The 14,738-nt window shown below is 42.3% G+C and overlaps 1 protein-coding gene across 3 annotated transcripts in view; it reads right to left on the reverse strand.

Annotated features, from left to right (window-relative positions):
- Positions 1 to 381: 381 nt before the first annotated feature.
- asphd2 (aspartate beta-hydroxylase domain containing 2) overlaps positions 382 to 14,738 on the reverse strand; it is a 46,365-nt gene continuing 32,008 nt past the window's right edge. For all 3 annotated transcript variants that reach the window (XM_068054721.1, XM_068054723.1, XM_068054722.1), the window contains exons 3-4: positions 11,913 to 12,026; positions 382 to 11,252 (exon numbers count right to left, since the gene is read on the reverse strand). In XM_068054721.1, the coding sequence (XP_067910822.1) occupies positions 11,143 to 11,252; positions 11,913 to 12,026 (224 nt within the window). In that variant the 3' untranslated portion in view covers positions 382 to 11,142. The remainder of the gene's footprint in view (positions 11,253 to 11,912; positions 12,027 to 14,738) is intronic.

Genomic DNA, 14,738 nt, shown 5'->3' on the forward strand with positions numbered 1-14,738 from the left:
CTGGGAATCAACTGGATGAACATACATGGAAATCACTTTGAATGTTATTTATTCTGCTTGTCAACCTCTAACTAAATGAAAGGCACACACGTGGCAGGAGTGAGAATATTCAGGACAAACTTGGATTATTTCCATATTGGAATGACCTAGAGAAAACCAAACTAAAGTACTTTACTCGAGTACCAGCTCCTATATTCAAACTCTTTAACCTTTAAAAGCTGTGAAGCTCCTGAATGGCCTCCTGACTACCACAGACATCTCCTATTAACAGTTTATAATTCCACATCTTCACTCATCTAACTGCAGAGGCTGAGCACATGGATTACATCCCAATATAACCACCACCCGCAACCCCCCCCCCCACCCACCCACCCACCCCAACTTCCTGCCAAATTTTTTCCTTGATGGTACCGACCCCTTGCTGGGCTCCTGGTCACCTGCAGTACCTTAGCCAAGTGGCTATTCCACAAGTGTGAGCCTATTAGTAAGCATTGCCAGGACATTAAAGTTTGGGAGCATCAAACCCAAGTTTAATCCTGTCTCTGCCAAATTTACACATGTAAACTTTTCAGTAACGCTCACTGGAGCAGTAGTTTGTTTTCCTTCTCCGTAACCCAAGACTACTCAGGTCAATTGCCTAACTCGACATAGATCTGCAAATGCTATGGCTTTGCTAACAACCTGATGTTTTAACATTTATGTCATTCCTTCCTTATTTAATTACCTTCCACACTCACTTCAGTAAGGTGGCCAGGGAAGTGGGTGAGGGGGAATGGAAGGACAGAGCCAGAGACTTGCACCTGGCCTTTGGTCTATATCTAATGAACAGTAAATGTGCTGGCAATGTATGGCCCTCTATACATTCTCAGTTGGCCAGGAAAGATCCTATGGCAATATTTGAAGAACAGGTGAGCTCTCCTTGGTGTCCTAGGCAATATTTATCCCTCAACCACGATCACAAAAACAGATGATCTTCTCATTGTCCCATTGCTGTTTGTGGGACCTTACTATATGCAAACTGCTGCGTTTCCCTGCAATAGAATAGGGGCTGGGGTGTGCACCAAAAACTGGAAGGAGTGAGTAGCCATGGTGAAACAGAAACTGGTCATGTGGGAGCAACGCTCCCTCTCCACTGCGGGAAATAGCCTGGTCATCAGGTGCGGGGTGCTTTCAGTGTTCCTGTATGTGGCGCAGGTCTGACCTACACCCCACTCCTGCACCATCGCGGTCACCTCAGCCATTTCTGCTTTGTCTGGAGATCGAAAATGGACCATGTCTGCAGGGACACGATGTTCAAACCTCCAGATAAAGGGGAAAAAAACATACTCAACTTCGCCCTCATCCTGAATGCTACCTGAGTCTGTGGCTGCATCAAACTGTGTGTAGGAAACGCACGGTATGCAAACGCCAAGTGTCATAATGTGCTGCGGGTCCAGTGTTACAAAGTTGGGTCTGGCCACATTGTCACAGAATGCTCCATTGAGTTGGACCATGCCATGGCACCAATCTTTCGTGGAAAAGTTTGTACAGAAAACACCTTTGACCACAAGTCTGTCAGTGGTCCGCACGTAACGTCCTGGAGACCCTGCTGGAAAAGGAGATGGTGGATCCTGTCACTTGGCTCCCCGAGCAGACTGTCAAACTCATTTGGCAGAATGCCTCATCGCCTGAACTTTCAAACAAGCTTAAATAATAAACAAGCCAAATTGCTTAAATAAAAGCAAAATACTGCAGATGCTGGAAATCTGAAATAAAAACAAGAAATGCTGGAAATACTCAGCAGGTCTGGCAACATCTGTGGAGAGAGCAGCAGAGTTAATGACCCTTCGAAGGGTCACTGACCTGAAACGTTAACTCTGCTTCTCTCTCCACAGATGCTGTCAAGACCTGCTGAGTATTTCCAGCATTTCTTTTCTTTATAGCAAGACATAGCTTGCCTGGCAGCGAGAAGGGCCCTCCCCATCAGATCCTTCCTGCACGCCTGGAGTCTCACCGCCTCCACATGCTGCCCTCGAGGTGGCTGCGGTGGGGAAGAGACCTCCTTCTGGAATGTGCCTCTGCGAAGCAGGTCTAGAAAGAGATGCAGTGGTTTTTGTTGTGGTTCACCCTGAGCTGCTCCGTTATACAGCCCTCTGTGCTATAAGGGCTGTTCCCTGGGACGCACACTGAGATAAACATCAACTGCTGCTGGAGGACCATCAATTCAGTGAAAGAAGCTCTTTGCTCTGCCCAAAACCTGTTGGTGTACCAGTGCAAAGAGTTGTCCATGACCGAGTGTTGCAGACACATTCCTAGGTCCAGGACTACGTGCTGAGGGATGCACTAAAGCTTGGGGCAGCCATTGCAAAGGCTCAATGGGGAAAGACCACAGTGTAAGGTCCGCCTGCCATAGTATGCCAAAAGGTTGGAACCCGTGTAAAACCCCTCGGGCTGTATGCACCAGAAAATGTTTTTTCTATCTAATGCAAATGTACATTGTATATAAAATGGAATGGCAAGAGTTGTGAGGTACCTCACATTCAGTATCGAAAGAAACTTATCTTTTTCACACTTTCTGGAATGTCCACTATGAATTGTTTTGTAATGTACTTTTTTTTTTACAAATTTTATAAATAAAGTATATTTTTGGAAAGAAGGTGACTATGCTTCAACTCGATGAAAGTCATACTTCGGCTTGCCCGAAACTTGTCGGGTCTTAGTGTAAACAGCTGTCCATGACCGAGTGTTGCAGACTGACACATTTCAAGGTCCAGGACTACTTGCTCAAGGACACATGAAAGCTTGGGGCCGTCGCTGCAAAGGCTCAATGGAGAAAGGCCACAGTCTAAGGCCCTCCTGCCATTGTACACTGAGGGGCTGGACCCAGTATAAAGCCCCTCAGGCTGTGTGCACCAGAGAATGTTCGACATGAAATGCATATTGTAAATATAACCTGTAACTGCAAGTGTAGTGAGGTACCTCAGAGTGCCACATACTGTATTGAAATAAATTGCACTTTATGTAATGTCAAATTTGAACTGTTATGCAAAGCACTTTAACAAATGTTATGAATAAAGTATATTTTTTGAAAAAAAAGTGACTGCACTTCAATAACTATTTCATTGGCTGTAAAGCAATTTGGGAGGTCCTGAAGTCATAAAGGATGCTGCATAAATACAAATCCTTTGTTTTGCTCTGCTGAGATCCTAATTTCAGTTACATCACCTTTGGGGGAAGTGAAATATAGGCCAGAGACCTTCCTACGGGGCTGGAGAGTTCAATCACAGGATTAATCATCTTCTTTGTCATGACTGGTTTTTCAGTAGTGCTGATGGGTACCTTCTATGAGATCAGTGGACCTACCCTCATGGGCAAGTGTGCAGGGGAAACCAGTGAACCGTAAAATAGAAAGGGAGAAAAATTAGAAACAGAAATCTCTGTAATTGGACAGGTTGTTATTTCAGCATTAAAAGTATTTCACGGCAATATTCCAATCAATGCAAATTCACTTTAAAATACATATTTCAAAATGAACAGTAAACAGTGCATGTTCTTTTCAAATTCTATATCAAAGAATGATTAATTACCCCAGATAATGATAGCCACAGTAATATACAAGATCCTCGGTGAAGGTTGTATCATTGAAACAATTCAAAAATATAATTAAAACCTGCTGCATAAACCTCACCCTGAAATAACATTCATTTTAACCAAGTACATTTCTAACTTGCATGTCAGAAATTCACTGGCCACAATCCCTCTCTCTACATCAGAAAAATAGATTATATTTATATATTTTCAAGTCATCTCTCCTAAGATATGTGAAAAACATTTATCGCCCACATCTTAGGCAAAAACAATAAAAGAGGAATGCATAACACCAGGCACAGTACATTCTGCAGTAACTCTGCACAACTGCTTTTTGTAGAGTACCATTGACTAGTGTTTTAAAATGATTTTTTTTTTTAGTTTTAGAGATACAGCACTTAAATGGGCCCTTCGGCCCACCGAGTCTGTGCCGACCATCAACCACCCATTTATACTAATCCTACACTAATTCCATATTCCTACCACATCCCCACCTGTCCCTATATTTCCCTACCACCTACCTATACTAGGGACAATTTATAATGGCCAATTAACCTATCAACCTGCAAGTCTTTTGGCATGTGGGAGGAAACCGGAGCACCCGGAGGAAACCCACGCAGACACAGGGAGAACTTGCAAACTCCACACAGGCAGTACCCAGAATTGAACCCGGGTCGCTGGAGCTGTGAGGCTGCGGTGCTAACCACTGCGCCACCCGTTCCAGATTTCATACATTTATTTATTTTTGATTGAGGCAAATATTCAGGCACCTCATACGCCATAGTGAGATGTTCAGGTGCATCTCAGACATTGCAGCCACCCCATAAAACCACACACACAGCAATAACCTGCAACACGTTTCTTACTATGGAACAGTGTGCCTATTCATACCAAAACTGGCGCCATCTCAAAGTTGTGGATTAAATATATTCAATAATTTTAATTAGATCAGCATGAATTCCTAGCTACTAGCATGATTTAAAAAAAAACTAATGCCAAGATTCCCCTCCACTTCCTCTCTTGAAGGTTAGGCAGCTAATCGCCCACAGCAAGCTCTCACAAACAGCAATGTGATAATGACCAGATCATCTGTTTTGGTGATGTTTACCATGGACTTTTTTCCCCTCCCCTACCATCCTAGGGTATCCAGATCACTCCACAATTGCAGTCCTGGTTGTGATCAGTTAACTCAGCATAGATCATGGATCAAATCTAGGACTTGTGTCTGGCTTCGACATTTCCCAAAATATTTATTCTGTGAATATTATCCCTTTCATTTCCTAATGTTTGAAGACCGTTATATTAATGATCCACAAGGGCCATGCTCTGATCTCCCAACAGAAAGATTTTAATTCTTGGAGATAAAAACCAAACCACAAATGCAAAAGCCTGAAATAAAGATAAAAATGCTGGAAAGTCACTGCAGGTTCCTCAATGTTTGAAAGTGAACAAAAGGTTAATGCTTCAGATGGCAGCCTTAAGTACACAACTCAAAAAAGGCTTAATCACTCATTCTTTTCTGCGTTTCCAGCATTGTCTGCATTTCAGATTTTACACTGTTCACACTTTGGGCTGTAGATCTGTCACAGCACAGAGATGGGTCACAGATTAGAGGATGGAATCGCCAATTATAATAAAAGGTTGCAGAGAGGACAAGGGAGCTGAGCAACAAGACACCATGGAAATAGGATATATTTTGTGACTATGACCGGGGCAATTTCAGTGCCGTGACTAGAACATAGGCCAGCTACAGAAGTACAACGGTGCCATGACTCCAAAGAAGCAATCATACGCTGATCATCTTTTTTGTTAAGAACTTAAGGAACTTCAACAGAAATTTCTTTTTGCAGGAAGTGCAGAGTTTTCCAAATTGATCAGTGTTTGAGATTTTATGTCTTCTTTGAAAAAGTAATCCTGTACAGTCTGTAATGTAATTGTTTTACGCATTTCAAATCTGGCTGAGGATCACTCCTGAGCCACACAGTTCTAGGCAAAGATTGCAAGCATCATAGTTCTGTCGCTAAGTGGAAAAGGACAATGCCTATGGTTTCAGAGGATCCTCTGTTTAATTTAGTTTTAAAAATATTTACATTTAGCCCTTATTCAGACCTCAAACATTTGATTAAACAAAGTCAACTCTACAATAATCAACATAGCATGTACACAACAGAAACAGGCCATTCAAAAAGGGGAGGTTTTCTATTTCTGTATTCCTTGCCCCAAGATCTTCCATCCATTAAAGTGAATGGGGGATGAAGGAGGTTGGGGATCACAGAAGAGGGAAATCACAGGCAGAATGTTAAGACCACTTGGGTTTTTCTAACTGTGTGAGTCAATGCACCTTAAACCCAAATTTCCAGGTTGCTTTTTTTTTTAAACCTCCCCATGTGCCACTCGGGAATTTTGAACTTAGTGTACACTTATCAGATCCCCTGATATAGCCTAACAGGTAAAAGTGCCACCTGGTGTTGCGCTAAGCCGTACAAGGTTTGATTACAATCAGTACTTCAGTTAACAGATCAGAGTTAGGGAGATGGTTGGGTGGAGGGTAGCAACCACAATTTCCGTCAGATTGCCACATAGTGACACTTATTGCAAAATGACCCATTTACCGTTGGAAAGAAAAGGACATCTGGTAATTTTATTGTGATGCTTTTAATGGTTGAATGTCCTGCGGAAACTTGCCATCTAGGCATACACGTGAACAACAGTAACTTTGGCGAAGCATTAAAGAGGCGTCAGGATTGCACCCATGGATCTGCATCCAAGCAAGAGTCATTGCTTTCAGAAGAGGAGGGGGAAATGCTTGGGACTAAACATATATTACTTTCCAATGAAATACACTTCCATCTCTTTCTGAGGAGTAAGGAAATGTGAAAGATTCTCAATCTCACAGCAAATACCAGTTTTAGTTTTCCAGTTGTGTTTTGCTGCAATCTTTTCCATCCCTATTCCTCCCCCACCCTTAACAAGGTTTTTTTCACACATTTCTAGCAATTCTTATCAAAAGCAAAGGAGCATCCTTAATAGTTGATCTTACTGCACTTTGAAAACAAGCATGGCTCCAAATTGGAGAAAATCCAATTCCCAATGTTCAGGATAACCAAGTCTTTGCTGAAAACTGGACAAATTCAAGCCAAAAGAACAGAAACAAATTTCAGCATCCAGCTGAAATGCAACTACAAACCAATTATAATTCAGAACTGTACAACTTTTTTTTGTAGAGCCAGATGTACGAACTAAAATGAAAAAAAAAAATCCTGATGCAAGCAAGACTAAACTAGATCAGACAGATATGGTACCTGAATACAATGCAATTGAGGTATTACTGGAAATAAGGCAATTTAAAAGTGCCACATTAAGGAATATGAAGACTGCCTAGATTTTGAATAGTGGACTATTTAACATGGGTGAAAGCAATATTAACAACTCTGCATTTGTATAGTGCTTTTAACATAGTAAAATGTCCCAAGGTGCTTCACAGGAGCATAATCAGACAAAAATTGACACCAAGCCAAAAAGAGGAGATAATAGGACAGGTGATTGAGATGCAGTTATGTTAGAACACAACCAGCGTTAACTCCACATAAGTATAAATGACCTAATCTTCATCATTCTGCTTTTTCTTATCAGCTGCTGCCAGATTCCTTGGCTCTGCTTCTCATCCACTAAACATAAAGAAGTGCTTTAGTTTGTCTGATATCAAGTCAGTAGCTTTAACTGCTCAATTGGTCAGATTGAAATGCAGTTATCAAAACAAGGCCATTACATTGCACACATGCATAGAAAACATGGTCTCTGCTTCAATCACTAACTCTTGGTAATGTATTCCACAACCTCACAACTGACTGGAGGGGAAAAAGTCTCTCCTGCTCTCTGCCCTAAACCTCTTGCATTTAATCTTGTATCTAGGTGCCCTTGTTCTATATCACTGGAAACAGTCTGTTTCTATCTACTCTATTCGAACCATCATAAGTTAGCTATAAAATCACCCATTGATCTCTTCTGTTCTAATGAAAGCAGCCCTATGCCTGAAAATCTTGAATGGATTGTAGTGCAGCAAGCAATTGCCACTGAAAATTCGCACCTCCAAATGATACATAGAGTATGGTGTATATATTTTGTAGTTACGATGATGTTAACAGTCTACTCAGAGATTTTACGGCGAGTTGTGCTGTTCACAATACTGCAAGGGAGTTGGCCGTGGTACCTGCTCTCCTCCTAGGAAAGGGTTGGATATGCACTTAAGTTATCCAATGATCAGTTAGGTACTATCCTCAGGGGAACAGGAGGTGGAAGCAAAGAAGGTAAGTGGGGCCTCATTGATTCCAAGATATCACACTTAATGATTGGAAATTGGAATAGAGTTAATGGCCTGGATTTCAATTTACCGGACCCACCGTTGTTCGTAATGCACAGAGAACCCAAAGGTCGGGATTCCCTCCGCATGTGGACAGTGTGCGAGTGACATCATCGGTCAGTTCCCCACCCTGAAGCCAGCCCGATTGGCAAGTTCCAGTTGGACAGGGAACAGGTTAGTGGAGGTCACAGAACAAGGTAAGTTTACGTCTGGAGAGGGTGGAGTTGATCGGCCTGAGGCAGGGGAAGTCAGGGGCCTGGTTGTGAGGGTTGCCCGAGCAGGCATGCGGAATCCAGCAAGGTAATTGTAAAGGCACTCACCTCCTGGACCCAGTAGACCTCGCCTGTATGCGGCCAGCGGATTTCCCGAGGCTTGGGAAACTCCGACGTCCAGAGTTAAATTCGAAAAAGTGAACAACAATGAGGGTCACAGCCTCATCATCATATTTAAAGCCAACTCGCCTCCTTAGAGTGGCTTGGTCAACCACCCACCTATTGGCCTCATTTAAAGCCGGAAGTGGGCAAGTTGAAGGCGGCTTTGAGTCAGGATTCTGACTTTTAAGACTTTAATAACCTGCCCAACCAATCCAAACTGCCTTTTTTTTGGGGTGGGGGGGGGGGGGTTTAAAATTCCTCTCAGTGTTCAGCAGGAAAACTTAGAACTGAACCAGGCAGGTCCAGTGGAGTGATAGCTGACCAGCCAACCTGGCATAGTGATGAGATTCTGGAGGGTGAGAATAGTCACTGGGGCCTAGAACTTTTCCTGGAGCTCCAAATAACCTTATAAGGTATAGTCTCAATGGGTAGAGTGATCTTGCCTGGAGAAGCAGCAGGAAATATGCCTGTTCTGGGTAGCTGTGCAGATTTCACTAGCTAAACTTCAGCAGGACCCCCAACCCAGATTTAGCTCCTGCCAACCTGAATTTAAATTCTGTGGCTTTAGATAGATGTGCGTGCTCATAATGAAAGAAACAGAACACTTGTTGTCAAGCAAGTGGAAACTACTGATGTGGATTTCTCAACTGTTTGGTGCTTATCCATGATGGTAGATACTCTACTGGCCAACACAAAATGGCATAGCAGGTGTAAATTTCTGCCCTGAGTAAATGGGATACAGGAGCATATTAACTTTGGGATGAATAAGGTAAGCATCAATTAAAAGAAAAACACAGCGAAATTAGAATGTGCAGTTTATTTCTTCAAATCTTGCACCAGCAAAACTCCACATGTACACATGCAACACACGCTGGCTATCATATATAGTAAAGTGCATCAATAGAAGTAGTTCACCCCTAGATTTGAGGGAAGCCAGTGGCCAGGTTGTGCAACCAAAATTACCAGGCCAACAGAGGTAAATGTGCCTATGAAAATATAATCTATCAAATGGAGACTCACAGTAGTAGGCAAGCATAACACCGCATCAGGAAGAGTACTGATGTTAGACTGAAATCTGTGGTATTGTGTTAGCTTCTCAGACTAGAATTCACATAATGCTAATTCACTGGTGGCACAAACAAAAATAACAATACCACATTTGCAATCTGAGCAGACAAATGTAGCACTAAAAGTCAAGTACACAATGGCACAAGAACCTGGGCTTGAACACTGATACAGGATGGTAGTCTCTCCTTCTCTGATGGCCGTTTAGAGTTTTAAATGAAATCAGTTCAGGCTGTACAAAACTGCCAAAACTTCAATACAGTGGTTGACCTCCTTATCATTTTGATAGGACAATCTCATGGGGATAGACAGTGCCAGAACTAGTTATTTAAGACATAAAAGATGGGATAAGGGGAAAAAAAAAAAAGAGTTGAAGGGAAGCAACTGGTGGTTCCCTTCTTTTCCTCTTAGGTGCGGCTCATGCATTTTGTTGTAGCATTGTGGAATTTATACCTAAACCTGCACTGCACTATTCTACAACCGAGCCTGAAATGCTTCACATTGCACACAAGAGGGATAAAAAACCTTCAAGATCTGTTAATCATCCTGCCACTTTGATAAATACAAAAGAAATAAAAAATAATTCCACAGTTTTAATCCTGAAGTACATCCATTAAAGAATTAAATTAATGACCCAAAGTTAAGTACCTTTAATTTCAAATAAGAGTATTTTTTATTGTATTGATCCAAGAGATTAAAAATAAATGTAAACCTGTTTAAATAGTGAAATTCAACGAAGATAACTTCTCATTCACTTCCATTATATGGATATCCAATGGATCAAATAACTTACCATTCATTCCCATTAAATGGGATGTTGAGATATACACCTTATTTATTATGTAGAATCTGCATTCCAAAAATAATAGTTCTAATCACAGCATAACTTTCCAGTGTTAGTTTCCTTCTTTACATCTAGCATGCTCTGTATGGTCAATCCATTGTCTCAATTTTCCCTGATGACAGCAGAGCAGGTTTTGCGTATAACTTGCCTTTTACCCCATTCATTTCTTTTTGCAAAACTATTCCTTTTTAAGTGAATATATTTTAAGTGTCATTTTAATTTTGATTCCACTGCAAAATACATTAAAACCGCTGAGGTACACAAGCGAGTCAATAAGCAGTCTGTGGAAATCACCATCTGATCCAGAAATTTTGCCCCAGGCAGAATACACTTTTTTTTTTAAAAAACATGCTCAATTGGGATCCAGCTCCACTCACCTGTACATGGACACCAGATCCCAGGAATTCCTTTGGAAAATTCTTGCACAGGAACCAGATTTCGGCCCCCCCACCCCATCCCTCCCCAAAAATGAACTTTGACTACCAGATGAGGCGGCCTACAAAACCTTCACAGTGTCTCAACTGGATTAGCTCTCGCAGAAGAGATGGTTTTGACTGAAAGTCTTTACAGCTCACGGCATTACAGAAAATTGTCTCACTGACTGCAGCTTAGCTAGAGAAAAATTAGATAGACAGCAGTGGCCACTCCACTGACTCGTGGGAACAAAAGGAAGTTGAGCCTGACCTATTTTGTTAAAAAAATAAATCAGAAGCAATAGATAAATAAATAAATCTTGGACTCTTTTCTCCACCTAACCATTAACACGACATTTCGTGCATTTTCAGCAAATAAAACTTAGATTTTCTTTAGTGTGCCCACTTATTCCTTTTTGATGAATGAAAGAAGGGGAGCAGGTCCGATGATCCCAGAGCCCTTGTTCCGATCCTTCTGAAATTGGTCACTCCAGAGGAAAAATAAAAGATCAAAAGGGGTCAGCGACCCGGAGAAAAGATGAAGTCTAGAGCCTGGCGCTCAGTGGCAGCAACATTCGGGTGCCACAAATCAATCATGAAGACAACCCGTGGACCTTCTTCACTTGGACCTGCAATCACAAGAAACAAAAATTGGTAACTGGCTTACCAAAGAAAAACAAAGTGGGCCCGTCTGAATTACAATACCAGGGATCCCACGTTTATTCATTACTCAGTAACATCTGCTGGAAGGTATGATAGTGAGAGACAGAGTGTGCACACATGTGGAGCAAGGAAAAGCTAGGCTCAACTGTGATGCCCTGCAGGGTCAAACAGCCTAGAAACACTCACCGTCTGAGAGTATCATAATTAGATCAAAACTAGTAACAGGGACACATGTACAGCACAGTGAAATATCCCAGATGCTTCAAAGTAGCATTACCAGACAAAATCTGACAAGTCACAAGGAAATGTTAGAACAAATGACCAAAAGCTTGGTCAAAGAGGTAGGTTTTAAGGTGCGTCTTAAAGGAGGAAATGTAGAGAGATGCAGAGGTTTAGGGAGGGAATTCCAGAGCTTAGGGCCTAGACAAGGGAAGTCATGACCACCAATGGTGGGGCAAAGGAAGCCAAGAGCTGGAATTGGAGGAATGCAGAACACTCAGGGGGTTGTAAAGCTGAAGGAGATTACAGAGATAGGGAGAAGTGAGGCCACAGAGGGATTTGAACACAAGAATGAGAATTTAAGGATGAGAGGTTAAATAATCACTGACATCACTGAGCATACTTGCCTCCGTGAAATGCGGTGTGTAGGAAGGAATCGTCAAACAGCAAACAGCGCCCTTCCGCCCAGCATTGTGGCTCCCCGCCTACCACCAGTTCACAGCTGCTGGGAACCTTTAAACCTGCAATAGCAGGAGATCATAATGACAATAAACATTCGGACACCATATTGTGGACCAACATTAGCGGTACAGACAGTGGAAAGCAAAACAGAATCAAATGTGAAAAAGCATCATTCTGACCATTTGCTGACCAGTACTGTACTAGAATTTCTGGGTCTAGACTAGCAAAAAAATTCCCTCACCACAACCATAGTTAGAATATAATTAACAGTTATACAGTAAAAACAAATAGGATGTCATAAAAATGCCCATATTGTCATTGACACCAATCCATTTATTACTATTCTGTGAATCTTATGCTAGAGATCCTCCCACGTTCAGCACCACAGGTCACTCCCATAAGCGGGCCACGTATTTCTCATGATCCTGAATGCATTCTGCCATCCAATATCTAGTTGAACAGTAGCATAAACTGGGGGTTATAACACAGAACTCGTGTACTGGCTCCTGTAATCTCCTAAGTGCTGCCATGAGCATTCTCCTATATTTAAAGAAGGTGAAGGTAAAAGAGTGTAAGCCAACAAACTGGTTTATTTTAAATAAAATACATGCACCAACATAATACACAGTTTTCACAGCAAAATGTGTCAAATCCACCCACTCCTCATTCCACAGAAGCAACATAAACAGGCTCGAGGGACTGCATGATCTATTCCTCTCCTAAAAACACAAACTTTATTGGCATTTTGAGGTAGAAACTCAGGGCTGGATTTTATAATCTCGCCGCCGAGATGAAAAAACGGCGGCAGACCCATGCGGGCCGCATGCCATAGTGCCACCAAAATCTTCCATGCAGCTGCTCATTTGCATCCTCAGGGCAGGCTGTGCCCTCTCCCCCAAACATGTGAAGAGGGTGGGCTGTCCATTTTTAAAGGGCTGTCAGCCCTACCAGCTAATTGAAATATTAAAAGGTAAATTGAATTAAAATAAATAAATACATCTCTTTTGCCTCTCTCCCAACCCCCCATAACAAATAAATTATTTGCCCTCCCCCCCCAAAACACTTAGCTTTACTATCTGACCGTCAAAATTTCAACTGCAACCCTTCCCATCATTCCCTACACCCATGACGTTAATTTGACCCCGACTCCGCACCCCCCATTACCCCAGACGAGGATCCAAAGGTGCGGGAGTGCCAGCCGCTGGCCGAAGATCGCAGCAGGATATTAGACAGTGACGTGAGCTTAATTAAATCAATCAATAATTTTAATTTATTTAAACATTCATATTGGGGTCCTGTCGCCAAGCGGTGAGGGGGCCGCCATGAGGACTTGCCGCCGCCAGTAATATCGGGCCGGGTCCTCCCGGTGTTGTGGGGGGGGGGTCAGTAAAATCCAGCCCTCATTTTCAACTGATATAGATCCAAGCTAGCTGACTCTTAATTCTGCTGAGAACTGATGGATAACTGCAAATGAGACCCGACCTGAGCCCGACAGAACCCCATCCGACCCAGCCCGAGTCCTTCCATTTTTTCCCGCACCCAACCCAACCATTAGTTAGCTTACCTTCTGTTTTTCACTTTGTTCCTTACCTGCACAAGCTTAAAATAACTAACAAAACCACCTTTAAAGTCCAAAAAGTAAATTAACATGAGAGTCACTTACCTGAGGTGGTGATAGAGCTTGTCCGATCCAGCCCGACCAGACCCGAGCCCGAATACCGGACCCGGAAGTGCGACCCGACCCGAACCAGACACATTGCATTTAGAAAAACATAATGCAATCTTACAGAGACAACATAGTTTTATGAAAGGGAAATCATGTTTGACAAATTTGTCAGAGCTCTTTGAGGATATAACAAGCAGAATGGATAAAGGGGAACAGGTAGATGTAGTGTATTTGGATTTTCAGAAGGCGTTCGATAAGGTGCCACATAAAAGGTTACTGCACAAAATAAAAGCTCAGGGTTTTAGGTGTAATATGTTGGCATGGATTGAAGATTGGCTAACACGCAGAAGGCAGAGAGTCGGGATCAATGGGTGTTTTTCAGGTAGGAAAGCCACGAATAGTGGAGTGCCACAAGGATCGGTCCTAGGGCCTCAACTATTTACTATCTATATCAATGACTTAGAGGAAGGAACAGAATGTAGGTGTATCCAAATTTGTTGACGATACAAAAATAGGTGGGAAGGCATGTTGTGATGAGGACACAAAGAATCTGCAAAGGGATACAGATAGGTTAAGTGAGTGTGCAAAAACTTGGCAGATGGAGTTCAATGTGGGAAAGCGTGAGGCCATCCACTTTGGTAGGAAGAATAAAAAGGCAGATTATTGTTTAGATGGAGAAAGACTACAAAATATTACAGTACAGAGGGACCTGGGTGTTCTTGTACAGGAAACACAAAAAGTTAGCATGCAGATACAGCAAGTAATTAGGAAGGCAAATGAAATTTTGGCCTTTATTGCTCAGGGGTTAGAATTTAAAAATAGGGAAGTCTTGTTACAACTGTTCAGGGTGTTGGTGAGGCCACACCTGGAACACTGTGTACAATTTGGTCCCTGTATTTAAGGAAGGATATACTAGCATTGGAGGCAGTTCAGAAAAGGTTCACTAGGCTGATTCGTGGGATGAAGGGGTTGTCTTATCAAGAACGGCTAAACAGGTTAGGCCTTTATTCACTGGAGTTTAGAAGAATGAGAGGTGATCTGATTGAAACATATAAGATTTTAAGGGGGCTTGACAGGGTAGATGTTGAGAATATGTTTCCACTGG

Source organism: Heterodontus francisci, chromosome 23 (assembly GCF_036365525.1).
Source record: "Heterodontus francisci isolate sHetFra1 chromosome 23, sHetFra1.hap1, whole genome shotgun sequence".
NCBI classification, from domain to species: Eukaryota; Metazoa; Chordata; class Chondrichthyes; order Heterodontiformes; family Heterodontidae; genus Heterodontus; species Heterodontus francisci.